The sequence below is a fragment of the Anopheles moucheti genome, chromosome 3 (assembly GCF_943734755.1).
Source record: "Anopheles moucheti chromosome 3, idAnoMoucSN_F20_07, whole genome shotgun sequence".
In the NCBI taxonomy this organism is placed as follows: domain Eukaryota; kingdom Metazoa; phylum Arthropoda; class Insecta; order Diptera; family Culicidae; genus Anopheles; species Anopheles moucheti.
Window position 1 is genome coordinate 60,959,317 of NC_069141.1, and position 27,856 is coordinate 60,987,172.

The following is a 27,856-nucleotide window of genomic DNA, read 5'->3' on the forward strand; positions in this document are numbered from 1 at the left end:
GAACTTTTCGCCCATCCCTCCGGTGCGAGCTTTCCACATCTCTCAAGCACCTCTTCCAGCACCCTTAGAAAGGCGTAGTGTCGGCATGGTTCCACCATGTTTTCCAATTGAGCCGCGGATTCGTGGAACCGCTTGTTGTAAGACGCCGAAATTTATTGCCTCGCCGAGATAATGCTAAATTTATGATGCTCCAGCCATTGCCAGCATCGTCAGCCAAAAGCAGAAAATTCGTTACCATAATCATCATTAAAGTGAAAGGTTTTTTTTTCTCTCTTGGCGCTATTCTTTGTTACTCACTCTTTTCGCTTTCGCTGTTGGTGCCGCTTTTCTACGCCCTATTTGCTACTGCTGCTCGTTGACTTGGTCGGTCGGTTTGTTGATTGTGAAAACTACGACAAGTCGTTTCGGGGTTTTGCTTGCTCAAATTCCATTCTGGGGATAGTGTTATTTTTCTATATAAACTTTCCTTCCAGCAGGAAAGTATTCCCACAGGAAAGGAACAAAAAAAAACACTCACGGTAGTGCAAAGGTTTCGCTCACTACGTACGATCGACTTTGTTCTGGTATGCATTTAGCGTTCAATTTCTTTCTTTTTTCTGTTTTCCTCAACGCAAACATCGCTGCCACTATTGCTATTGGACAATGTACCAATTCAACTTTAAGCTAAATGGTTTCGCTTCGTAACCCAGTTCGAGCGGAGCACATTTTTATCGGAGTGGGTTTGCAATAAAATTGAATTACCTCATTGCAAGTAATTAGATAATTTACTTTCAACGATAGAAAACTTTGTTGCATCTCGAAAGCTATCCCTTTCTGTTTGCGATTGGAAAAGATACTAATGAGATGTATAAAAGAAGTGGAAAACAGCTTACCGCATTTGTTGTTCTTCTACCAACGGGTGCAAAAGCTGCGCTCGCTTTAACGCCCTACTTCCCACGATTCGAAGAGAGCTTTAAGCTCCCTGCAAACATCGGATTATTCGACCCCTTTTAGTGATTAAAGGAATTCCTAATAAGCCTCCAGGTCAGTGTGCTACTGGATACAGTCAATTAATACCGCTTAACGCAGCGCCTAATCACACTTACTTGGGATGATCCTGACCACGATGCCCAGCACCGGCCGGTTGGATGACGGATTAGTTTGCTACTGTGCAACTAAATAATGCCGCACTACGCCTCCCAAACCCCCCCCCCCCCCCCCCCCCCCCAGGCGGCAGTTTTTCCTTTTCCCCCATCACCCCATTCGGTGCGGTGACTGATGGACATTCGATATCGACGGATAAAAGGATAATTGCCAACGGTCGTAAAGTCTTTGGTCACCTCGCAACTCCACTCGTGTCGGCGCCGAACCATGCCGGTGGTTCGTCCATTATGTTGCCTATTTTCTTCACTCGAGAATGATGCATTACGTGACCGGAATTCGATACTGATCCGGGCCAGAAAGGAAAACTCCCACTGATAGCTGTACCTTTCCCAAGAGCTGGAAGTCATCAATTTATCTGTTCTCGGGAGGAATGTGACTTTGAGTTGATTCTACCACAGACAGAAGAACAAAAAAAGGGCAGGAAAATGGGAAATGGAACAGTTGCTTGAGAAAGGCATGATTTTCATGTCTGCATCATGTTCTCCTCTTCGAGTACAGTTTTCGATAAATTTTCTGATCTTTATGTAATTTCACTGAAACAATACTTTAAATATGGTTTAAATATTCCCTCAATTCACTGTACAACAGTTGGTGATAAGCGTTAACTGAAAATCGTATCTCCAACGCCATTACAGAAAGTATCTTTGCAAACATCTTCATTATTTATGCTTGCTGGCGCTTGCAGGAAACATTAATGCCCAGAACAACACGCAAACTCGGTACCATTTTAATTCATTTGCACCGGTCCGCCAATCCGACAAAAAAAACGAGAGAAAATATCAACAAAAGGTACGAATGCAAAACTTCACTTTCAAATGACGCTGCTAAACCTTTTCCCACAGCAGCAGCATACAAAAACAGAAACCTGAAAAATTACCTGAAAAGGAAAGCAAAAACCCACTGGAACGGCACGGAAAAACGGAACGGAAAGGACATTTACATTCTCGAAAGTACACGCCGCCACGCCGGTGGAAATATTTACGATGCAAAACTTTCTCGCCACGTCGGTTAAATTTGACTTGGTAAGCAGAACTTCAGTTTCCACTGAAACGAAGCACCGGCTGACGGTACGGCGCAAACTTCTTTTTGCGGGACAGCTGTCCGAATGTCTTCTGGACCTTTTGTCTTCTTTTCCCTGCAAAGTGCAAAGAATGTTTCACTCGTCTTCATTTGCTACGATAGCTTTCCGTCCGCCCGACGGACTTAATACGCGGTGGTCAACAGCCGGCGCGCTGCGAGCGTGATACGGCACGAGCCGGGCTACTAATAAAGCAAATCGCTGTCACTGTCAGCACAATCGGGCCCCAAAATAGCTCGATTCAATAAATTCATAACAAAATAAGCACTCACCCGACACATTTCGGTGAGTTCTATAAGCGGTGCGAAAGCGTTCCGTTCCGTTCGGTTCGTCGTTTTCAAAGATTTATTTCTGTTTGCAACGATCGCTGGCTTGTGTCGCAGCGTAAGCTGTCTCCTGCTTATATTTTATTCTGTTGCGAATCTCAGAACGCGTAAGCGCAGCTGTCAAAATGTATCCTTTACTGGGCCACAAGCGACACAAAAACCCATCCTCAGTCGCGTGCGTACCGCTGGAAAATTGTAAACCCGTTTCCTCCCCCCGAGCCTCTCGCGAAGGTCTTTGACCTGTCGGAAGGATGGGAAGGAGTGCATGGAGTCATGCGAGAGTGTTTTGAGTCGGCGGAACTGCCGATTGTAATAAATTAGCAAAAAACCACGGCAAATCCATCTCGCACGCTCGCACGAAAACGAATGTTCCTGGGAGGAGTGCCGATAAATAAAACATTACATTATCCAAACGGGGCACTGTACAATACATTATTCATTGGACTCTTGGAAGCTCTTGACATCGGGTCGTTACCGAAAAGCGAGGTGATTGCTAGAAGCGCTTAACGGTAGCGTGAGCAGGAAGTTCTAAAGCAGCCTACAATATTTTTAATCATAATGTGATTTGCTAACGCGAACAATTGTATCCATATGATTGCAATGAATTTACTTCAGCCAATTCTTACATTCAATTACATCCATGGTACTTCGTTCTGCTAACAAATCCTACCAATTCAAATCGGTTTAAATACGCATTTTAAGCAACTCTAAAAAAGAAAAAAAATCCAAATAAGAGGGATAGTTTAGATGCATCTAACACTGAGTATTCTTGCTAATTTTAAACTCTGTAAACCCTCTGTACGAAACACAAGTATCAGTTTCGAATTCCCCATCTATTCTGACAAAGATATACAAAATTTCAAACATTCTCTACCGGTGAACCTACAACAGTTCTTTTGCTCTTTGATGGATGATTTAAGAATTTTCAACAAGTTTAAAGAGCTCTCAACATAACCCAAATCTTACAAGGATTTTGAGTCAAAGTAGGTATCTTGAAACTTTTAGATTGTTTGTACCTTCTCAGCTTTCTCGATCGTTTGCCAGTTGATATGGATTATCTGGTCTCTTTTCTCGGCCAACACTGTATTCTTCGCACCGACTGTTATCTCGTTGTCAAATGCCGGAGGGTAAAGGTACGGATTTACCATTCCACCTGGTGAGAATTCTTGAATTTGACTCAAGACATGACACATTCAAACACATTAACAACACTTAAACAAACGTTTCAAGACTGGTGTTTTAAATTTCAGTATAAATCGACTTAAGGTAGAAGAGAGTGTCTATAAAAATATGACTTCAAATTGTAATTAAACGAGAAATTAGGAATTTTCCTATTTTCATCGGGAAATCAGTGAGCAACAATAAAAATCCCATTACGGGACTTAATATTAATGCTATTATTAAAGATAATGAAAATCTTATTTTAATCGATTAGTTTTGTCTCGGCTGTTGAATATCAAGGTCATTGGGTAAGAACATCTCTCAGAGACAAGAGATAGAATGAGAAATCTCAATTGTCTAAAACAATTTTTTCCGATATTGATGGTGATGAGCTTTAACGGTACACATTATCACACTCTAATAGTTCCATGTTTCCCTTTCAAACGTTTCAAACTCTACGCCATCCGCCGTACATCACACTATCGAACCGTCAACCACCAACAGCTTGAACATAGCTTGTCAACCCATCGCGTCAAGTGCAATCACTGTCAAAAGCGTAAGACGAAAATTCCGTCACAAGCAGGCCAGGCCTTTGCCACTGTCACGTTCGACCTGCCATATGTCCAACCATCCTTAAGACCATCACGTCACTGGCAGATACAATATTCCACCGCACCCAACACGGGAACGGGTTTTTCGGGTGACGATTTGCCTCAACGTTTGCCAATCGTGCAACAGCCGGAACTGCATAATTTATCCATTGCAGTATGGTAATGCTATAATTAAAATTGAATAACATCATCACATATTTGCCGTTTCGCGTTGATCGTTGGTTTTTGATCATTGAAATGACGCACCAGAGTGTGCTGCTCACTATCATTGCCCAAACGCATACGCACACTGATTATGATTCATTTAGGGAATTCACATAATTAAGGGCCCGGTCGATGAATAACTATATCGCTTGCCCTACGTTGCCCTTTTTTTTATTGTGCAACCAAACAAATAAATCACGCAGACCGAGGGCTAAGCGCGAAAAACAATGTTTGAGTTATCATTGGCGTTTTTTTTTTTATTTCAGTACTCAAATAACCGCGGTAGAAGAGGTTTAGTTTAAAATAAATTCCACACCATATTCGGCGGGGATAATACTAAGGGAAAAGCATTTCATTATGCTAAACAATATTTTACCCACGCCGAAAATAGCTCATTCCGCAATGGTGTACACCTTCTCTTCCCTTTCTGCCCTTTGTTGGTGCTGGGTGATAATTAATTTCACCACTAATTTCATTACGCGAACGCCACGAGACATACAGAACGGACCCCTTCGGCCTCGTGCCCGATTCGGCCAATGCACCCCCGAATGTGTTCTACAAAGCGTCCCATTTCCAACAGGACCATATTACAAATTAATCGTTTGATTAATGGGTCTGTATTTGCTGGTGGCGTCTATAATTTCAGTCTCTCACAGCCCGATACACTCCACCGCTCGATGACAGTGCAAACTTTACACGGACCCGCAACACCGGACGGTGATCCGAAATTTACACACGACTCACCATCTCGACCGACAAATTGATGTCCCGTCCCGGGGGCACACATCCGCAACATGACATTTTCAGCTTGCCCGATCGGTATCGGGCAGATCAATCTTTGGGTCAGTATGAAAAGAATCCACTTGCTCCCCCCAGGAAGGGAGGGTGACGTACAATCTTCATCATAAATCTTGTGCCCGACCACCTTGTATGATATCTGACATCCGACACCGATTTGCCGGATCGGATCGCAACGATAAAATTAATTAGATTGAAATTGCCGTCCAGGCCGGGGTAGTGTCTTCTGCCTGCAGGATGACTCTGACCTTGCACGATGCGCATTCGAAGGACATCATTTGCATTTGAGGAGCTTTTTTTTTGCTCTAGTCTTGTCCCTGCTTTCGATTAAACTGAAACGGCCGTGAGATTGGTTTGGCTAGTTTCCTGTCAAGTCATGGAGCGTTGGAACTTTCCGGTCGATTACCCTTCGGGGCGATCATAAGAATCCATGATTGTAATAAAAGCTGTAATTACACCGTAATTACTGTTCCAGATTGTTCCTTGGCAGAACGTTTTTAGATGGGAACGGCACGGAAGCAGAGTCCGAGGCAATGGATTTTCATTGTAATGCAACAAATTAAAGATTTTATCTTTCTACTCGTTCGAACAAAATGGTCGGAAGCACTTCAAAATATAGCTTTTGCCGCGTGCCAAAACAACAAGGGCAGTGTTTAAAAGTGTGTTTTATTATTTCGTAACCGAGAACAACAGACATGCAAAACAGTCTCGTTTGTGCAAAAACAAACAGTGAACCATTTTTACGATTCGTTCGATCAAACAGCAACGGACAATCAAGGAACGTTCAAGGTAAAGGCACTCTAATCGATCATCAGGCGAACGGACGCGGTTCGGATGACGGGCGCGATGACGATTTTCGTTCCGTGTCGTTTTCGATTCCCGCAAAGTAAACGGACACATTCGGTGAAAAATGCTGCTTTAGCGCTTGCTTTTGCGATGGAACAAAAAAAAATGTATACCCGTTATCGATCGCTTGTGGTATTGATGAGCAAGAGAAGAGCTAAAAAGGCGTAATGTTTTTGGAACGGTTTGGACTAGAGAAAAACGGAAACTTCATTGGCGGTTGGCTTAAAGTTGAGATACTTCGGCGTCTTTAAAGGAAAAATTTAATTAAAAAGCAATCGAAAACCAACTTAAATATTGGATAACTTGAAGAATTTAAGTAGACAACAAGGAGAAAAAATAAAACTAAGCGCTAAAGCGATATTTTTGTTCGCCGTTTTGGCTATAAAACAATCAAACATCAATTTCAGTATTACTACTCTCCTCTGACACTGGCAAAGAACAGATGTCGAAATTTTCAAGTCAACCAGTTTCCAAATTTGCATGGAATTTTGAAAGAAACTCATAGATTATTGAGAAGTTCGTTATGTCTTATCAGATGTTTCTGTGACCGAATTGATTGATTCTTTCTGCTGAAAATCGTAATTTGTATCTTGCCTTCAAGCAATATTTCTGCGTTGCTATGCTCTCATAGACATTTTGCCTTTTTTGCATTAAAAGTAAATTCCTCCATTTTAAATCGTTTATGCGCGGTACGGCAAAAAACAATGTGATCATCCTTTACATGTTTACCTCCACCGTAATGAGATTTTGGTTATTAATTCGTTTTTGATATAACATCATTCACCCCACACTGCGCATTATTGATTAGTGCTCTAGACACGGTGCTCCCCAGCACGGTGCTCCGTAATCGTTAATGAACATCGTCTTAGCTCATTGCCTCCGTTGTTAGTCTTTGCTTTTATTCGCTAACGACACAACACAAACGCTGACATTATAAATCCAACCCGAAATTGCGCGAATCGCTCGTTGCGAACGTAATCGAATCGGTATTAATATGGAATTAATGATATCGATCTGTGTTCCCTTCCTTGCGGGTTGCCTGACCTAGAGCGATGGGTTGGCCGATGGCAAATTTGCTGCGACTCTTCAGCAAGACCCAGCTGTGGGTTTCGAGATTTTTTACAAATTTGTGTTGAATATTTAACTTCGTTTATTTGGGCCCGTCATTTAACCATTGATTATGGGACGTCCTTCGCTCCGTCTGCTTGTCTCTCTCGCATTCAACAATGAAAAGAAGCAAAAAAAACTTTCTTTCTGACAAACTTTTTCTTTCCCATTTCTCTTCCTCTCTTCGCTGCTACAATCACGTACCTCTGCAGATGTCATAATATGGGTTATTCGTGCGAAAGTGCGCATCTACAGTATCGACCAGTACGATCGGACCGCAACCAGCGAAGTTGGTCAACCGAGCCTCTGCAGCTGGACACCGGAGCAGCCGGTGACATCCGTCAACCACAAACCACGACCGCAACCGACCGCAGCAACCGCACACCGCCAACCCAACCGCCCGCTCACCCTCCTTGGGTGGCACCGACCCCGGACATCGCATCGAGGGTTTCTCCACCGAGAAGCACCTTCAGCCTTCCGCAAGGGTTCCGCGACGAAACCGAACCTACCGAGAAGGAAAGGATCGTCCTGGCCACGCTTAAGAAGCGGCGAAGAAGTCTCTCCCCCACCGATCCCACCAACCCCGCCACCATTCCCCGGTGGCACTCCTCCTTCAACCTGCTGCGTCCTTCGGCCGTGTTTGACGGATACTCGACGATCGTGCTCGAAAAGCTGTCCCGCTTCATCAGCCGCCATGCTGCAGTGAGTGGACGGCCACTCGTATCATGCCGCCAGCATGCCACCCCCCCACAGCATGGTTCACTCCCAGGCCCGGCGTCGTCCACTAGCGCCAAGAGTCGTCGACCAATGACGCGCATCACACCGTCCACCAGCTCCAGCCCGGGCGAGCAGCGAAGGCATGCCGGTGGCGAGGACGCACACTTTTGCCGCGGCGGAGCGCGACCGGAAGCGCACCGTGCGGAACCAACGCAATTCCACGCCCGCACTGTGCAGCGGGACGTAGCGGTGGCCACTAGCCGGCCCGCCAGTAGCCACCATCTTGTAAGACATTCACTTTGTTTATACGCAGCCTCTAGTGTACTACTAGCGTTATGTTATCTAACGATACCAACAGTTGCCTCAGACACAGCGCACCCCATGTAAGTACCGTCGGCGGTCGGTCGAACTGTCCGGAGCTGGGCTTAGCCGCTTAGCTACCTCGCTGTCTCATCCGTCATTTTGTGGCGGTGGCCATCTTGCCATCAAACCCACCATCGCCATCGCTCTTCATTTGCTCATGCAGTTTCCCGTGAACTCGTCCACCGTAAGCGCCTTTAATGTGCAGAGTTTTCCATTTCAGCTTTTAAGTTTGGCGAAATTTTTCAAAGAAAAGATTACTAAAAGCTAGTTCTTAATAAAGTATTAAATTTAAACCCCCTGCTAGCGCTAACGTTATTGAAAACTCTGTGCTTGGCATTCCTTCTCATCATTATTTATGTTCTCGTATTCATTCATGTGTACCGTGTGTATAAGTTTTAGTTTCTGGTAAATCTGTTTGTACCCTCTGCCAGCTTCCATCGGTAACAAATACAGATTCCCACTTACTAAATGCTCCCCGGCAAACAGCTAACGAAGCCTCCTCAAGCTCCAGTGGCTCAAGATTTGCAAACAGAAAACAAAACATACGATCATATTCGCGCTCGTTCCATAGCTCTGCCAGGCAATGAAATGATACTGATAGAGTACGCTAGGCCGCTAAAAGCAAACGCGCAATTGAACATCGAAAAAGCCACCATTAAAACATTACTCCTCTAGGTACAATTGTAATTGAAACATTGCCACAACTGTTCTAACCATTCTGTTTCTTCACGTCAACTCCCATTAACGTAACACTAGCAGAAGAGGAAGAGTTCGGTAAATACCATAATGTCTAGACTTATTCACAACCTAACGCAGACTCGTTTTTTCGCATCACCCACACACACACGTACACACGTACACACATACCAACACATTACAATACAAACGAATGCAGTAACGCGTGGAGCAATATTCAACATTTCACAAAACATTTTGCCTAGACTAGTGTGTTGATAGAACCATTTTTTGATAGAACTGTCACGCAGGACGTAATTACTTCTGTTGCATCCAGAGTTGCGAACCTGTGACACCGTAATGACACGAGCGTCCGGTTCCAATGTTAACCTTCTTGTGCTCTTTGCCAATCGTCTCAATCGATTTTCTACAGTTACAGGTTTTAAAATGCATGCGTTTCAGTGTTTTTATTTTTTTTTCGTTCGTTTTAATTACTGTTGTCACTTCTCAAGCAAACGACCACACGTCTACACACACACACGTGGCACGACCAGGCGCATTAACGCATCTTTCCTTCTCTATCATTCGCCGCAGATTCGCCGAAGGGAAGTCGGATAAGGAAATTTTAGACCATCTGTTAAAAAACTCCCGTTACGATAAGCGTTTGCTACCACCAGTGGACGGTAAGTGTTTTTTGTTTGTTTGTTGGCGGGGTTCGTCTATGTACGATTGCGAAATTCCTTTTATTTTCTGCCGATTTGCTGATGACACCTTGCTGTCTCTCATATCATATCACTTTTGTTTTCTTGGTCGAAAAAGAGTACGTTTTGTTACTTGTTTTCTATCGAACAATTAGATGCTTGCTTCTATTGTTTAAACGATAGTTTTGGGTTTTGAATTTTTAAAAAGGATTTTTTTTGAAAAAATAACATTCTAAACTATTTTAACTGTCAAATCATAATACGCATTTGTGTTTGTACATGCGATCATACCAACTCCCTTTTAATCGTGCACTTTCTACTTTCATTATTCTTTCATTTATGTTTTTTCATTCACTTATCAATCTTTTCTACTTGTTACTAAATGAATTTATGTATTTGCTTTTATATATCCTCCATTAAACCTTAATTAGCTTTCTTATACAATGTTTCAATTTTTTTATTGTTCCATCCTTTATCCTTTGACTTCGTGATTATTGATTATTATTATCATTTATTTATTTTGCTTGTACCACTTGCATGAATATCAAGAGAAACGTTTTGACTGTGCCAATATGGAAAGTAAAATGGATGCTAGTCAACACCTTTCTCCGCACTTTCAGTCGCTTACAAACGCTAATTTCATTCCGTTTTTTTTTTGTCACGCTTACACAATGCAACTGTCATTTTCTTTTCGTTTGACACTCACCTCAATGTCATTCTGCAACAATTTCCTTCCTCGTGCAGTGTTGTCCTTCGATAGTGCTTGCCCATTCAGTATCCAGTAGTGTTGCATACAACTAGCAAAATTAACTACTTAAAACCCCGTTCAGCTTCTACGATACAAAACAACCACAACCATGGTATGGTGACAAGATACAGCATCACGAAACAGTCGATGGACGAACCGGCAACCAGTCTTCCACTCTCTATCTCTCCCTCTCGCTCTCTCCTTCACTCTCTCTCTCTTTCTCTTTTTCACTATTCATCTCTCACTACACAGTAAAGTAGGGCCAGTTATACAAGGGGCCAACCTGACAGCAGCCAAAGGGACATGTTTGTAACAAATTCCTTCAAACAACTCTGTACTCTCATACATACACAGGGCAGAATATACTCTCATGATAGCTAGGACAAACACACACACAGTCTAAAATTGGTAGCTCCAAACAATTTTCAAACCCCCGAGCTCCCCCCAACAACCACCCCTTTAACAGAAACCCCCCCCCCCCCCCCCAACACCAACTCTCAACAATCCGTGGCTAGTCGCGTGTTTTTTGCTTCTTCTTCTTATCTCTCTTCCTCTTTGCAGATGCGGATTTTTGCTGTGGCATGCACACGCCGGAAATGGCTAAACACATACCGGATATGCGTGTTCCAGGACGACCCCAGAATCGTGGTCCGTTTGCTTTCCCTTGTGCTCCCTTAATTTTGTCTGCTACCAGTTTCGTCCGCTACTACTACTACTACTACTACTCTTTGTTCCTCATTCCTTTCCGTTTCACCCCATTTCGGTTTATGCGTAATGTGTGTCCATCCGTTTTCTTTCATTTTATGTTGTGATCTTCTGTTTTGCTGTTTTTTTTACTGCGTATGCGTCCATCACAAGCATTACTGTGCATGTGTGTGAATGAACCGGTCAGCTCGTCGGTTTTTATCTTTCATTTGCCTCTTTTGACGGCTGTATCCTTGCAATGTGTGCTTCATTGGTATTGGTGTATCTGTTGATTTCTGTTCTACCCATCGGTAAACTTTCTGTTCACTATTTCTTCAGTTGCGTGCTTGCTTTTCACGTCACCCATATCCGGACAAGGAACCGAGATTCATCACCATAACTTTATTTGATTTCATATGCAAATTTTATGCCAATAATTATAATTATTAATATAACTATGTATAATTATAATTATAACGCATAATTACATTACGTTGTATTTCAGCACACTTTGATGTGGAAATTTTTCGCACCAAAGTAGAGAGTTGTGTCAATGGTTACTAATATTATTACAATTAGTATTAATTATTAATAGTAAAACAGTAAATACAGCACACAGTTCTACTGTTTATTATTTAAGGTTATATCTTTTTAATTTTTTTTCCATTATCAAACCAATCTAAATACATTAAAATGATTTTTATTAGTTTTAACGAACACAATGCTAACACAAATAAACATACAAATAATTATAAATTTTAGTTTACAAAAACACACATGAACTTGATGCACCTTTTTTACTTGTCAAGTTTTCAAGGGCACCTTACGAATATGCAAATGTTGTTGGGTTTTTTTTCGGTAGATTGAGCCTATAAAGCGTCCCATTTTTCTTTGTTCAACACCCGTTAAACGTCGGTACGTACGTACGTTAATGGGTTGAAGTTATTTTTTCGACCACTGGTTTTTGTTGCTCAACTTTTTCGGTTTGTTTTGTACTTATAACAGCAAACATAGCAGTAGACCTAAGCAAAACTTTATGCTAATTGCACGCGGACGATGCAGTTTCAATCTTTTCAATTGATAGTTTTAATCCCAAAAGCGAACGATATGTTTTGGCTGTCGAATGGCACAGCGAGTAGCGGAATAGTATCGCCAAATGCATTATACTGGCCTGTGCTTTATCTCGTTGCAGGTACATTGACTGTGAACGTTAGCGTTTTACTATTAAGCTTAGCGTCACCCGACGAATCTAGTTTGGTAGGTGTACTTGGAAGCGAGAACATTCGAGAAAGCTTGCCGATGGCAATGGTTAAACAATTAAAATGTTTTTTTTTAAAATACCTTTCAACTCTCTCCGAACAACAACGCAGAAATATGAGGTGGAATTTCTGCTGCAGCAGCAGTGGTTCGATCCGCGGCTCCGATACGCAAACCAGTCCCAGTACGAGTATCTGAACGCGATACACCACCACGAAGACATTTGGTTACCGGATACGTACTTCATCATGCACGGCGACTTTAAGGATCCGATCATACCGATGCACTTTGCGCTCCGGATATACCGCAATGGAACGATTAATTATCTAATGAGGTACGGCGCCAGCCGCGGTCGGGCAGTGTTTCTGCAATGCTAATGTTGTTGCTCTCGTGTCCATCCATTTCCAGGAGGCATCTGATACTGTCCTGCCAGGGACGGTTAAACATTTTTCCCTTCGATGATCCACTGTGTTCTTTTGCCCTCGAAAGCAGTAAGTAAAATGCAACCGCCTTGTATCATTCATCGTTTCCCTTCAATATCTCTTGCTATATATTTTTTCTCCTGCTTTATACAATCTTTGCATACAGTATCGTACGAACAATCGGCAATAACGTACGTCTGGAAGAATGACGAGGACACTCTCCGCAAGAGCCCTTCGCTGACGACCTTAAACGCCTACTTGATACAGAACCAAACAATTGCCTGCCCCATCAAAGCAAGCTGGAGAGGTAAGTGAATCTCTTGCTGGGTCCATTTTGTACTGTTAATACCCACAAGTATTGGGAAATGAAGACCCATTCTGTTGCTTCCAGCAAGGGGAAACTTTTGTTCCAGCTGGGAACACTGGTGTATTCAGTTCCGTTGTGTTAAGATTTCTTTCATTATGATTTTGTTTTCTTCTGGATTGTTTCGTGTACCATTTCCGTTTCGGAGCCGTAAAGCGTTTGCAATGATATTTGTAATTTTGAAATGGTATTTTATGCATTTTTTCTACATTTTTTGATCGAATATTGCATTATGCGCCTTAATTCTGTTCCGATTACGTTTAAGCGCCATTTGTACTGTGTTATACCGAATAGTGTATTTCTTGAACCGAACCGAATTGTGGTTAGATTGTTCAACTCTTTTTATTCCATTTTATTTTTATTATATACTCTACCAATTTATAGCAATTTTTTGCAATTGCACCATTATTCCAATGTTTTGCATTAGGTTTTATCTTTTTTGTAAATTGTTTTCACTATTCTGTTGTTTCTTTCCTGTGTTACGCTTCGTGAAAATATTTACTTTAATGTAATTTTTCACGTAATTTCTTTGCTTTCCATGTTTCGTTCCTTCCCCTTGTATGATTTGGCATGAACCATTCCAAACCAAATGCTGGAAGGAGCTTGTTGGAAGCATCCTTCAGATGTCTTGAGATCCCACGCTTCCCATTAACACCTCATTCAGCTGACCGTGTGCAAAACTCCGCCCAATGTGCAAAAAAGCTGTGCGCCTCCTCCGCGTTAGAGTGCGCCATTAGTGTAATCGGGCGAGAATTGCAAATTATTGCAACGTCCGTCGCATACGGCGCGTGTCGCATTCTGCTCAATCACAATTAAAACCGTTCAGCCCGGTGGCCCCGAACGGCCGACACCGGAGAGGGATGTAAATCAAGTGCCTCTTTCGCCCGTTTCGGCTGTGACCAAGTGGCCAACCATTCGGTGCCACGCATCAGCGGTGGCAAAAAAGCTTTCATTTATTTAATTGTTTATTGTGTGCCTTTTGTTAGTTTATTATTATCTTAAGGGGGTTTTCCTGCGCTACGCTGTTATTACAGGCTCAAGTCCGGGAGATCAACATGTTTCTGTTCTCCCTTACCTTCTGGTCTCTGTGCTGCTCTTTCTCTCGCGAGCGATTAAATTATTCGCTCCACATTACGTGCAGTCCTTTTCATTAATTAATGAGTGTGATTAAGTAGATTGCTTGTGTTGGAGTAAGAGACAAACCCGGACCCGACAGGAAATTGAAACATTGCGTGGCTTGGAGCTTGGACATTCGATGCAATGGGTGGTTGGTCTAGGTTTTGCAAATTACTTGCATTATTTAGAAAACATTAACCTTGGTTTCGTAAAGTGACTTTAATCAGATAAGGTTAGGTGAAATTTACAAACGTGATAACGTAATTATTTTGTTTATTACTTTTCAACATGATTTTGCCGTCCTGTGTGCGTTCCATTTACGTTTCTAGTAGTTACAGGGTATGCCACTACAATTTATTTGACATTTTATTTACCGGGCCTTTTATGAATATTTCGAAAAGTTTTTTACCATAGTTCTGAGCCAACATTCGTTATTCTGCAGCATTTGCAAACTCTTTGTTTAATATAAGATTTTTCTTCCAAAAACAAACTAATATTTACCGTACATGTGCACTATAATATATTCTCACACTATTTCAACTTATTTCTGCTTCGCTTAATACCAGTTACGACTCTTCACGATCAACTTCAATGATTAAGTTAAGAATTTCTAATTAAAAGTACAATAATTTCTTTACTTTACTTTCTTCATTGTTTAATTCGAAAGCAAACCCCTTTGTTGAATCCTTTATCCATCATCCCCCACCATCCCACTACCACTGAGTCACGATCGTGGTGTTGTCCCTTCCTTCTCCCAAACCCCTTCCAAAACATCACACCCAATTCATTCCCTACTTCCCTACTTACGCAACTTTCAAATTATCTGTGAAACAACCCACAATGACATAATGCACGTGCAAACATTTTCTTCATCAGCCGAAGGACAAACGTTGTCGGTAGAAGACGAAGAGTTTCTTTGTAATTTATGTCAGAGACGATTTGAGGAGCAAGGTACATACAAGCATTCAAAACTATTTCTTTCCTTCCCGTTTGCAAAAACAACAAAACGTATGCCCACACACACACAAACACACACTCGCTACCCCCTCAAACTGCTCTCACTCACTCCCTTTGGCCGTTTTTATCTCTTCGCTAGCTCCGGTAGATACTCGGTTCGTGCGTGTTCACACTTTGTGTTGCTCTGGTTTTCGTATGATTTGTTTAGTTTCTACAGATTATGTTGTTTGAATTATGTTCTCTTCTCAGCTAGCTCTATCTAGTTTGTTTTATTTTTTAATTATTATTCTCTCTCTCTCTACTTTAGCCACTTCTTGAATAAATCTGTAACCTGAACCTTGCACAAAATGCACTGCTTCTTCGTCCTGAGTAATCTGTGTCAGATTCATAATACAGTATGCATTTTTGAACTGAATGAAGGAATCTGAATGTCTGTGCAAAATTTTGATTAGAAAAATCTTTAAATCTCTAAAGCAAACTTTTCAGTTTTGTGAACCCTCAGAATCTGCAAACTTTCATGAATTCTCCCAGCTTCATGAATCCCGCTGAAAACATGATGTTAGGCTTATTTTTATATTTTTTGTCGATGAAATAAAAATATAATCATGTTGGGTGTATTTCATAGACAACAATAGGTAATAATTGTTTTTTGAAGATCCATGGGTCTTTTGAGATTTGACTGATGATTTGAATGGCTCCTTATATTGATTCATGTGAATGACTCCTCTCAAAAGATTCATCAAGCACAACAATAGTCTTGAAAATAACGTGTTTGGTAAAACATCCAAACTACAGTGATTCAATGTACGGATATTTAATAAAACCTGGTGCATTTCTAGTTTCAATTGCGTATTACATTTAAATCAACGCGGTGTATTGTGTTTCAAATTGTTTTTTTTTTTGGTTTTTTTTTCTTGCTGCTGTGATCTGGGCATAATTTCATTATTTATTTATAGCTTTTACTATACCGTTTAACAACTTTAATATAACTTTAAAACAACTTTGAAATCAAGATGAATGACAGTATGTTATAAATCGTAACGTCTTGTCGTGCAAAATCCCACAAGCCATCGCAAGCTCCTTCCAATTCTTTTATTGTTTTACTGGAGTTTTATTGTTAAACCAGAACTGTTAAACTGTTATTTCATAATAAGGCACCTCTTCACCATTTCTTCTCTATGTTTGTTCACTGTTTTATATAACCAGCTGATTTTTCCTTATTTACATCTCAATGGTTGTAAAGTGATAGTTCAACTTAAAAGTTATGAAACAAGAAGCATGTAAGGGAATTAGATTATATTTTTATTCCTTTATTAGACATGTTCTAGTTTCCTACGCGCCTCATAGTACTTAGAACTGACTGATCTATCAACTCTTCCGGCTTTCTACTTTGTCTTCCCGTGCATGGCTAAACAAATGTAGGATGTTAGTTGTTTGGTACTATTTTTTGCTCATGATTTACAATTCCTTCGAGTTAATTTTTCTTGAATGCGTGTTATTGTACCTCGATGCGTACCGTAATCCCCAAAACATTCCTCTCTTAGGTAGTTGCAATATGTCTTGCCCAAATGGCTCTCCCTTTTCACCTCTGTTCTGAAATGTGCTGTATGTATTTTCCTCTCTAGTTTTATCCTGGTAGTGCAAAAACCGAACATTACAAAAACAAAACAACAACAAAAAACCAATTGCATCCGCAATTTTGCATAAACCAATCATTAATCAATGTAACCTCATCAATGCAGCCGTAATGACACGCAAGCAAAACTGGTTGACCGTAAGAAACCTCTTTCTTTCTTTCTTTCTTTCTCTTTCTCTCTCTTTTCAAATTTTCTACCAAAAAAAACACCCAAATGTCGTTGTGCTGGGTGTTCATAAATTTGTGTTCGTATATGTGTGTGTGTGTGTGCGAGTGCGCCCGTGTAGGAAATTACAGTTGTTTGAAAGTGGATTTAATATTTACACGAGATCGAGCGTTCTATTTCACAACCGTCTTTATACCGGGCATCATACTGGTGACGTCATCGTTCATCACCTTCTGGCTAGAATGGAACGCCGTCCCGGCTCGCTCGATGATAGGTAAATGTGGCAAAATGTGCATCCGGCCGGTAAACCGAGTGCTAGCAATAACAACAACAAGAGAAAAACATAAACAAACAAAACGCTCCATAACTGCATCTACCGATACGGAAAGGGGAAAATCGATCCTAGACCGAGTAGTAGACCGAGCCAGACCGACGCACCGCATCCGCCCCCTCTTACCATTTTGCTTTCGGGGGTGGATCGATAGGCTGACAAACACACTAAACTAGTTTGCTAACAAGCAAACAACACTCGGACGCACTACTTTGCTAACGTACGGTGCTGGCTGCACGGAAGCGGGCAAACAGAACCAGCCCCGGGCAGCAGGGCTAACTCGACGACGAGTGCCATGCTTGTGCCCGCCGATGAAACACATTCGAACAATTCCGTTTTTTTTTTCTGCCCATTCATCCTCATCATTGACGCTCAAACGTTACACCAAAGACGTGCAAACATGTTTGTACCCTTGTCATCAAACTGCATGAATCGAGTTCGATTGTACCTCCACTCTGCTCCATGTTTAACAGCAAACTTTCCAATGTTTCCATGTTTCGACGCTTGTGGAAACTGTTGCTATAAGTCACAGTTCATTTTATGAAGTCGCATTTTTTGTTTTGTTACAAACGAATCTTTATAAAACACCTCCACACACATGCATATTTTCACTATTACAAAGCCAAAACTGCATGATTGTTTGCCGCGTGTTGTTTCCATTTCTACCATGTACCGGGCGTCTCCATCTCCTTTGTCGCACGCGTATTTGCTCTGCCTTGTCCTGTGTTCGCATCGTCCACTCCTTTATGGTAGCGGTAAATAATGTTGGTAAAAGGTAACTTTTAAAAACAAAACACTCATGTTCTGCTCAGTACCACCTTTCTGATTACGGTAAGAATTTATCCATGTGATATGTGGGTAACATATGTCCGTTTGAAATTGTTCCCCCTGCTCCCACGAGTACCTACATCCGACGTTGATCCGATGTTTATTGTAATGTGTAAGAATGTTAAGTAAACAGTATGGTTTTTATTTCATTTCACCATTATGAGCGTTTACGTTTTGCTATTATATTGACACCTAAATGATCTACTCCTTGTTTGAATATTGTTTTACTTTGGTTCCATTTTTCCTGAAATGAAGAAATATTTATTTACACCACATTGGTCACTGCAAATAATCGGTATATTGGGAATATAATGATTTATAACATCTAAATCTTCTTCTTCAAATTGATTCTAATCAAATGCATTGCTTAACATTTTCGTTTTCATCCCCATTCTCTTCTCTTCTTCTCTTTCTCTCTCTCTCTCTCTTTCTTCTTTTCTTCTATTCCTCTATTTCTTTGTATATTTCTTCTCTCATTACTCTTCTGGATAACGTTTCCAAATGTGTTAAATTACCGTGCTAACACACTTGTTACAATAAAAATCTTATTCTATTCCCAATTCCCTTTGCTATAACAATTGTTCTTAACTCGTCAATACAACCCCCACACACTCTTTCACACACAAATTCCTCCATTTGTTACAATCTTGCCCAATCTTCATCACCATACCATTCGAACCTTTCGGGACGAAAAACAAAACTGCATCTCTTGCCGCCTCTACGGTACGATTCCAACCTGCTGATTCTCGTGAACTTTGCGATCAACAACAACAACAACAACAACAACAATAGGTAATTACAGTTGCCTGAAGGTAGATCTTATGTTTACGCGGGATCGAGCCTTCTATTTCACGACCGTCTTTATACCGGGCATCATACTGGTGACCTCATCGTTTATCACGTTCTGGCTTGAATGGAATGCGGTCCCGGCAAGGGTCATGATAGGTAAGCGAACATTATCACAAGCGAAAACCCCTACCCACAACCTATCTGCGTCACTTCTAACGCTCCTCCAGGTGCTCTCTCCACACCGAAGCGGGAGACGAATGTGTGCAATGTGCAATGTGCAAATGTTACTGATTATGTTGTCGTTCCCTGAATCCCTTTTCTGTCTCAAAACGCACTCCACCCATGTTCCACCGTCGTGTTTTCTTGTTGTGTGATGTTTTTGTCTATGTTTGTATTCCTTACCCGGTCGCTTCTACTCACCGCGCTTGCAGACATTTACTATCATTGGCTTATTGATGGTTTGCATAAAAATATCGTAACGTTCCATTTTTTATGTCGTTCTTGAAGAGGGTACTGAGCAGGTAATATAAACTAAAAGTTGCCACTGCAACAATTCAACACATTAACCATTACGATAATGATCCTGCATCTGTACAAAATGTTATTAAAAATCCATAATTAAATTTAGAAAATCAAATGGACAATTAGAGCGTTTATAATAACCATAAAACAAACAAAACAATAATTGTTTTACTGAATTAATACATAAACATATGAAGCATATATTAGTCTAAACGTAGCTGAGCTAAATTCCACAGCAAAGCGCTTTCTAGCATTATGTGATGTGCTGCACCGTACTACAACTCTGGTGGTTGTTGGTTTTTATGTAAAATGTGCTCTTCTAGGTACTAATGTAACATTTCCAGGCACTCGGTCGTTCGATTTTACCGATATAAATAACTGATACACATGAACTGAAACCAACACATTCATCGAAACCCATGCCCTACCACCCAACACCAGGGAGTGCCGCACGGTGACCTTCACCATTGCTATGGCCAACGCGAACAGAGAAAAATCAAACGACCGAGTGACTGTACAGCTTTTGCTGACCAAAACCACCGAGAGAAGGGTGCACTGTGTTACATGGAAGGGTGTAGCCATTTCCGGTTGTTGGCTTTCGGCCGGCTGGTCCTGGACTTCCCCGAACTGTGTCAAGGATCATGGCCCTGCATATGGCACCGAACGATGGCAAAATGGTCATCATTGTTTGTTGTAAATGTGCCAATGTTTGCTTTAATTGGATGTGGTTAAGTGGTCGAATCAATTTAGATCTTCCCAGTAGATGACACTTATTCATAGGACGTGCACGTTAACCTTTACATTGTATTTGACACGTTGATGTCATACACGTAAGTGATATGAATAATTCTATTCACATCCTAACAAACCTAACATACAGGAACCACAATACAAAATAAGCTACTAGGTTTGATTGATTTTTTGACTAACTTTAAAATTAAAAAAAGCTAAAATTTCGTTTGGAAAAAATTCTGTACTTTTTAATATAAAATAATAACGATACGATCTATTAAACATTGCCCTGTAAAAAGCTTAAACCATTCACCAACACGAAACTGCGTACAAGAAAAAATCAATAACAGCACAAACACGCACCTCGTGCTTAATCGACTGCATCATTTCCACCCGATCTTTTCCGCCCGGTCGGTTCACGTTAACCCCTCTGCAGCAATCGCTCTGCACCGCTGCAATGATTCATGCCATTTCCGTGCAGTGATGCATTAATAGTTTGCGCCATAATTTCTATGTTTTCACCCTCATTTCACCCATTTCGCCTACACACGATACATGGCCACTATTCACTTGAGTCATTAAAAAAGCATATACCAACCCTTTCAGCGTGACTTGGTGTGTTTGTATTTGGTATCGAAAGCCCGAAAGAATCGCCAACACGATCACTGCGTCAGCTTCATCCGTTATGCACAAATTACTTATACAAACACGGACACGCTGGAACGTACACCTTCACACAAACACACTCTCTCTCTCTATCCCTCTCACAATCACAACACACACACACACCTTTACGCACTCGACCATTAGGACGCGTGGACTTCATTGCGAGGACTCAATCCAACGACTTGGCACGGGACCTACTGGACGGATTCATTAAAAATGCGACGTGCTCATTAAAAATGCATCTCGCGCTGACCGCGACCGTTTGAATTGCATTTTCTCATACCGATTTCGTTCTCTTTTTCTTCTTCCCCCTGTACGTGGCCCCCCGCGGATCGGTTGGGGTCCTGCATGCAAATCAACCGTGTCCGTGTACGGGCGACCTGGCGCCTCCATCGATTGGATGCAACTTGTGATCGTGAATGCAGGTGTAACGACCATGTTGAATTTTTTCACCACCTCAAACGGTTTCCGCAGTACACTTCCGGTCGTGTCGAACCTGACGGCGATGAACGTGTGGGACGGCGTGTGCATGTGCTTCATCTACGCCTCGCTGCTGGAGTTCGTCTGCGTCAACTATGTCGGCCGGAAGCGGCCGTTGCACAACGTTGTATATAGACCTGGAGAGAATCCAGTTACTCAGGTAATGTACGACTAGTTCATTTGAAACCCCTTTCGAAACATTTCCTCCCTTGCGAAAACAATGACTCCTTTGCGTAAAGAAGTGATAGTAGCAACACAGAACAACAACCAAAGAAAACAAAAAGCGAGGGAGTAAAAAAAACAGCCAATCCCATCCACCCCAAACCCTCGTTTTCACCCAACTTTCAATTCCACCAGCAAGGAAAAGGAAAACCTGTTCCTCAAAACAAAACTTTCTTGCACACAATGTATCGGTATGCACATAAAACCTAAAACAAAAAAGCGTTGAAGCTGCAGCAAGAAGCAAACGCACGCACAACAAATATCAATTATCTCTGCAGAAGAGCGCTTGTCGAATGGAGCGAAAACGACTCGCATCATGTTTTGTGTTTTTGTTATTTTTTCCGTTCGATTAGAAAAAAACACAAGCCCCCTCTTTCCCCCTCCCCACACAGTCCCCACTTATTGCTCCCCCTGTTTCTCCGCACATCCGCACACAAACCGATAGCTTTCTTCACCAACACCAAGGCCTTCCGATGGCCACAACGACCAGTAGCCGATACTGTCCTTGGCGAAGTTCACTGCATTGCACACACACTGTGTTCCGTTTTTGATACGTTCTAGCGACCTGTGTTCATTTTATTACTTATTTGCTTGGTTTGTTTTTTTAAGTTGTCTTTGCCTACCTTTTTGATCCTTTTCCATTTATGCTTTCCTGTGTTGTAATATCCGTCCTACTCTTTCATTCGATTTCGTTTTGTTTCAAATTTAAAGCCAAATGTATATTAGCAAATTATTTTATTTCATCCTACTTGCCTCTTTTTTGCTGTTAATCAATCTTTTTTTTATGTTTTGTATTTTGTTCAACCGAATCGATTCTGTATTTCATGACTTTTCGGAATAAAATGAAACGAATTCGCATTACACAACCAATGGGAAACTATTTCAGCTTTTTGAGCCAGCCACGGGTTACTTAGACTAGCACAGTCTGAGCTAATGAATGCAACAAAATTTTATCTATTTATAAGAACAAAAAAAAACATTTACCAACTTTTGACAAAATGTATCGCCCGATCTAGAAATATGCAACAGTTGATTGTTTACACAAATCAACATAACTCATGCGCTATAAATGCTCTACTTTAACTATGCAACTGTTAAACATATGTAACAACAGTGAATAAGCCATTTTTATAAATCATTTCCACTTGAACAGCTCGCCGTTTCATCTTTGCTTTAATTCGTATAACTCTTTTTGTCATGCTTTACTTGTTGCACACATTTACCATTCTTTACTGTCGGTTTTGACTTTTCTATCTCTCTCTCTCTCTCTCTTTCTCGCTCTTTGTCAGCATCTTACTTTCATGTTTCACGCAAACAGGGTTTCCCGCTTGTTTGATCTATACTTCACTTTCCATTGAACCCTTTTGTACGTGCACCACGTTGTACTGCCTGTTTGTTGTATGAGTGGATTTGTTGTGCTAGTGGTTTCCCCAGCATAGTGCATTATTATCACTAAACTCATTCCATGCGCTTCTGTTGATACATTATTTACCATTATTCATAGTCTGTTTTAATCTTTAATTCGAATAGAATATCTTTAAAACCAGAAAAAGATCCTCTAAGTTATAGCGTCAATGTTCTCAATAGAAATGAACTCACTTTTAGTATCGATCGTTCTACTAAACATGTGATGAATATTGAACCTTTCCTACTGGTAGTACTGTTCGGTGTCTCACGATACCCTCAAACCCACAAACACACACAGCACCGTATCGATCCATGCATACCACAAGTCACAGTTCACTGAACTCTCCGTGGGTTGGGTGATAAACGTGTTGGAAACGGGGAACATTTTCCCTTCCCGAAGCGATTCCTTCCACATGATTACAAAAATGAAATCCATTTCAATAATTAATCCATCGCATATCGGCCACGGTTTACCACGGCGGCAAACATACCTGCATAAACACAATTCATCACAGCGTCGAGCTGGAGTCGAATTTTTAGTCGACCTACTTTCCATTCGAACAGTGACAACAAACGAACAAACTCACCCCACCGTCATTGATCCACCAAAATTGATTTCCGATCAATACGGTTAATTATAACAACACATTTACGGATTAAATTTGGAACGGTACGTGCCGTGATGTAACTATCAGCAAGGATTAAATTTGTTTCATAAATCGCATTGCGTTAAAAAGCGGAAAAATACGACTAACATAGCAGATTAACTTACTTCAACGAGCGCAAAGATTAATCAGCATTTGCTAGAAACCTTTTCCGGTATTAATTATATGCCAGGCGTCACAATATGTTGCTGCCAGTGATTAAATATGCATGACTGCAAGTAATCGTATTTCGTGCCCGAAAGACAAATTATCTTTACGGTCACACTGTTTGGTACCGCTGCTGCAACACTTGTGTGATCACGAAGCTCCGGGGTTTTTACCTGCTGCATTACTATGTCAATTTACATAAGCCGTTGTATACATTTTTGATGACGCATGTCATTATTATAGCATGCTAACCCTAGAGCTTTGAGTATGCTGCATCTACGGCAGTACACGCTTATGAAAGAGGATTTAATTGTAAATCTTTTGATTGACTTTTTCGAATGAAACATTCAAAATTTTTCTGTCGAAAAACTTTTAATTAAATTCGATGCACTTAAAGTGCTTTACTTTCCTGGCTCTTTGTAAACAATTGCTCGTGGGTGTGATTCAGTGACGCGAAACATCATCGACAGCCTAACGAGAAACCTGTCCCGCGGATGTTCTCATGAATTTAATCTTCCACCTTTCAAACGCCATACCGATGCATCGTAGCGTACCTTCTGATATGCCACTCCGACTCATGTCAGCACATAGCAAAGCTGGCGCGCAAGGCAGCGGCATGACCCGTATCTGACAGTTTACTTCTCAGCCGCAATGTGGTGAAGTGACCTCAAACGAAAGCCCATCATCTTTACTGCTGGTGATGGGTTTTTCCGCTTCCCGGCGTTGCCGGCCATTCAATCGCATCGGTCACATCCTTGTGGTTGCACGATGCAGTTCATGTGTGGAATTATGGAACGACTGCACCAACCGTCATTGACAATACGTAGAAGCGGTGCATGATCCGAGCGAGTGACCACAGCTCCCTATCGTTTGTCTACTCAGGTCACAATCGATTTTGAGGTTTTACAGAACAAAAGGATAACATGGGTAAAAAAGGGAAACATTTGGACAGCTTTGAAAGGTTCTCTGATAGAAGCTTAATTTATATAGTTCAATATGTTTATTCACTTTGAAAATGTTTAAAATTAGAAAAACGGTAGCTGTGAAACAAATCCAAATTTACTGATCTTTATTTAATCATCAGATGGTATGATAAAATAGGAATAAAAGGTCGACAGAACCCAATTCTATTGCTAAAATACTTAAGTAACTTGGTTCACACGTCAGAACACATTTTCAACAATGCAATTTATGTATTATTATCTTCCATTTTTCGTAATTTTTCGCTAAGTTCGCTGCACAAACTCCTCGCCTACATTCGACCCATCGCAAAACCACTGCCATGTACCAGATTCACTGTATCACTTCGAAGAAACATCCATTACTATCCGCTTTTACCATCACCATCAGCCATCCCCGGGCACGTTGGCTTCACGTTGCTGAATCGATATTTATTATGTTTTATTGATGTCAGCTTCTCACAGCACGGTGCCATAAGCTTTTGCCCATCGGTCGCGCGGGGCAATTCCGTGCCAGAGCAGCTATCAACATTCGCCCTAGCCTTTGGCACTATTAAACGTCATGCTTTGCCCTCCGCCCGGCGTTCGGAAAGCCAATAAACTTGCCCGTGACGAGCAAGGTGCCAGACGAACCGAAGAGAATCATTCATTGCAACCGGAGGCAACCGCGAAACCGGTGGGAAAATAAAGAAAAAAAGCACCAAACAAACACACAAAAGCAGCGTTTGCACCGGTGATAAAGCATCGTGCAACAAATCTGCACCAAGCAATTTTACCTTTTGGTGTAAAAAGGGACAGGCAGCCGGTTGCTATTCCCACCACTCCAATGCGTCCCTCCAGTTGGGTTGGAAACCGGTGTAATGTTAGCAACACATTTTCGCCAAACGAGAAAGAATTCACTGCTCACCATCGAACTTTACCGTCATTCTTATCAATTTCCTTCGCTCGCTCTCTGTGTGTGAGTGTGTGTTTGCTTTTCCTTCCTTTTTTCGCGATGTTGCCAGGTGTAATCAAGCTTTGGAGCACGATTTTTCCGAAGCTTTGTGTTATGCAGCACCGGCATCGCCGAAGGGCACAATATGGAAGCCGGAACCAACGATCGATGGACGGTACAAGACATATCGGTACCACCCAAAAAATACATCCCCTCGCAAACCATAGCATGACACAACAAAACCAATCAAAACAAGCGCGAATGGGTCACTGTCTTGCTTTGTTTGGTTGTTTGTTTGTTTGTTTGCTTTTTTTGTGTGTTGTGTTGTTGTGACAATATGCCTGCAGGTGCCAATGTAAGAAAAGCTTATGAAAAGCAGTCTTTGCGAGTGGCATGCACAATGCCGTTGGGGTTTTATGTACAATATTTTGAAACAAATCGTTAAATATGCTAAACCTGCACAGCCACAGTCGGTGGCCAACTGTAACGTGTTCGGTTTCTCTGTGCTGTTTGATTGTTTTTCACCTCCACCCTGCACTCCCTGGGGTTGGGTGCTACATACGAAGGCGTCTTTCAGTCGATGCCGAGAGTATATGGGAAAAAGGTGCATGTTGCACGATATGCAATTTACTGCAGGTATTTGCATTCGAGAACATATTGCGCCATTAGCAATCGAAGCAAGCATTCAAATTTTTCATCGTTAAACAACGATTTGCTTTTTTTATGAACGATCTCAGAATTGTTATTTATATTATCGCTTATATCAAGTTTTTAGTCCTATAAATTGTTATAAAACTTGCTGTTTTCATACCATTATTAAAATTTCGGCTGATTATAGATTTTTCAGTTAATTGTTGCCGTTTCTAGGTTTTCACTTAAAAAAAGTTACTTAAATTATATCTACTCATTATCTTAACCAATTTAGGATTTTCTAAGCCATTCTGGTAAAACTAGTTGGCTAATTATTTTCCCTAGCTGTCTTTATCATCAATGAACTTCAGGATTAGAAGTCGGTGGTTATTATAATCGAATTTATAACTCAAACAGCAACTCAAAATTCCTGATAAACGGTAGTCAATAGCCTTTCTGATCGAGTTTCTCGTAAATAGGTTTTGTTTATACATAATTTTTTAATAATATTTTACGTTTACCCAACCTCATACTATTTTTTATTTTGTTACTGAATCGTACTTTAACAACATCCACCTCACCTCAGCCTAAAGCTTACCTTTTTTGCTTTATCTTGTTCGCTTCTTTCCTTTGATATGAATCTTTCTTCACTTTTCCTGCGGTATTGTTGCTTTTTCTTCATATATTTTTCTTCTTCACAGTTACAAGCAAACGAAAAGGCTTCTTTAACACGTAACTTTCACCATTGCTTTGAAAAAAAAAACACACACTATTGTTAAGTTTTGTGTTTATAGCTTGTCTGTAACGAATGATATAGTTGATAGAAACTAAAAGAAAAATACACACATATATATACTTTTTTCCCTTGCTGCTAGCGATGACTTCGACAAATTATTATAGCCGATAGCAATCTGGCTCGATTGACGTGTTACAAAATTAATGTTAATTATCAAATCTAATACAATAGGCCCAGCTAGCATTTACATACCATCACAGATACAGTCCAAACCTGTAGTAAAACGATTACCTTTCAGTTACCAACTTTCGTTCTATCCTTCTTTCTCCCTTCAGACTGTGTTTGTTTTCTTGTATTCGTATTTTTTTCGTTTCCAAACCCCAAAAATACCTATTTCCTTACTTATAAACAATTGAAGACAGACTATTCTACGATGAGCATTGTTGTACGTGTATTGTGTATGTTTTAGTATCAACCAATTTGTGTAATGTCATTTTCCAGCGTCTTCCAGCTGTCCTAAGCAGGATCGGAATAATTCTCGCTAGTCCCCTGGTAAGCTATCTTATTTATTCAACCATCAACTACTAAAACCCAACCCCGCCCCGCCCCCCACTGCCCCAAACTAATCGAAACCTACCGCCTCCCAGACTTCACCTACTTCCTCCCACCAAAAAAAAAAAACCTCTACTGACCAGCAAAATGGCTCAATATCGAATCCTTCATTTTGT

At 41.1% G+C, this 27,856-nt stretch overlaps 1 protein-coding gene across 1 annotated transcript in view; it reads left to right on the forward strand.

The window, feature by feature from the left end:
• Positions 1 to 27,856, forward strand: part of LOC128304847 (gamma-aminobutyric acid receptor subunit alpha-4) — a 96,402-nt gene that overhangs the window by 57,687 nt on the left and 10,859 nt on the right. The window contains exons 3-14 of the mRNA XM_053042087.1: positions 7,487 to 8,374; positions 9,111 to 9,128; positions 9,624 to 9,712; positions 11,040 to 11,126; positions 12,355 to 12,419; positions 12,533 to 12,753; positions 12,828 to 12,910; positions 13,008 to 13,148; positions 15,198 to 15,272; positions 17,202 to 17,354; positions 21,374 to 21,588; positions 27,630 to 27,680. Coding sequence (XP_052898047.1) covers positions 7,497 to 8,374; positions 9,111 to 9,128; positions 9,624 to 9,712; positions 11,040 to 11,126; positions 12,355 to 12,419; positions 12,533 to 12,753; positions 12,828 to 12,910; positions 13,008 to 13,148; positions 15,198 to 15,272; positions 17,202 to 17,354; positions 21,374 to 21,588; positions 27,630 to 27,680 — 2,076 coding nt within the window. The 5' untranslated portion in view covers positions 7,487 to 7,496. The remainder of the gene's footprint in view (positions 1 to 7,486; positions 8,375 to 9,110; positions 9,129 to 9,623; positions 9,713 to 11,039; positions 11,127 to 12,354; positions 12,420 to 12,532; positions 12,754 to 12,827; positions 12,911 to 13,007; positions 13,149 to 15,197; positions 15,273 to 17,201; positions 17,355 to 21,373; positions 21,589 to 27,629; positions 27,681 to 27,856) is intronic.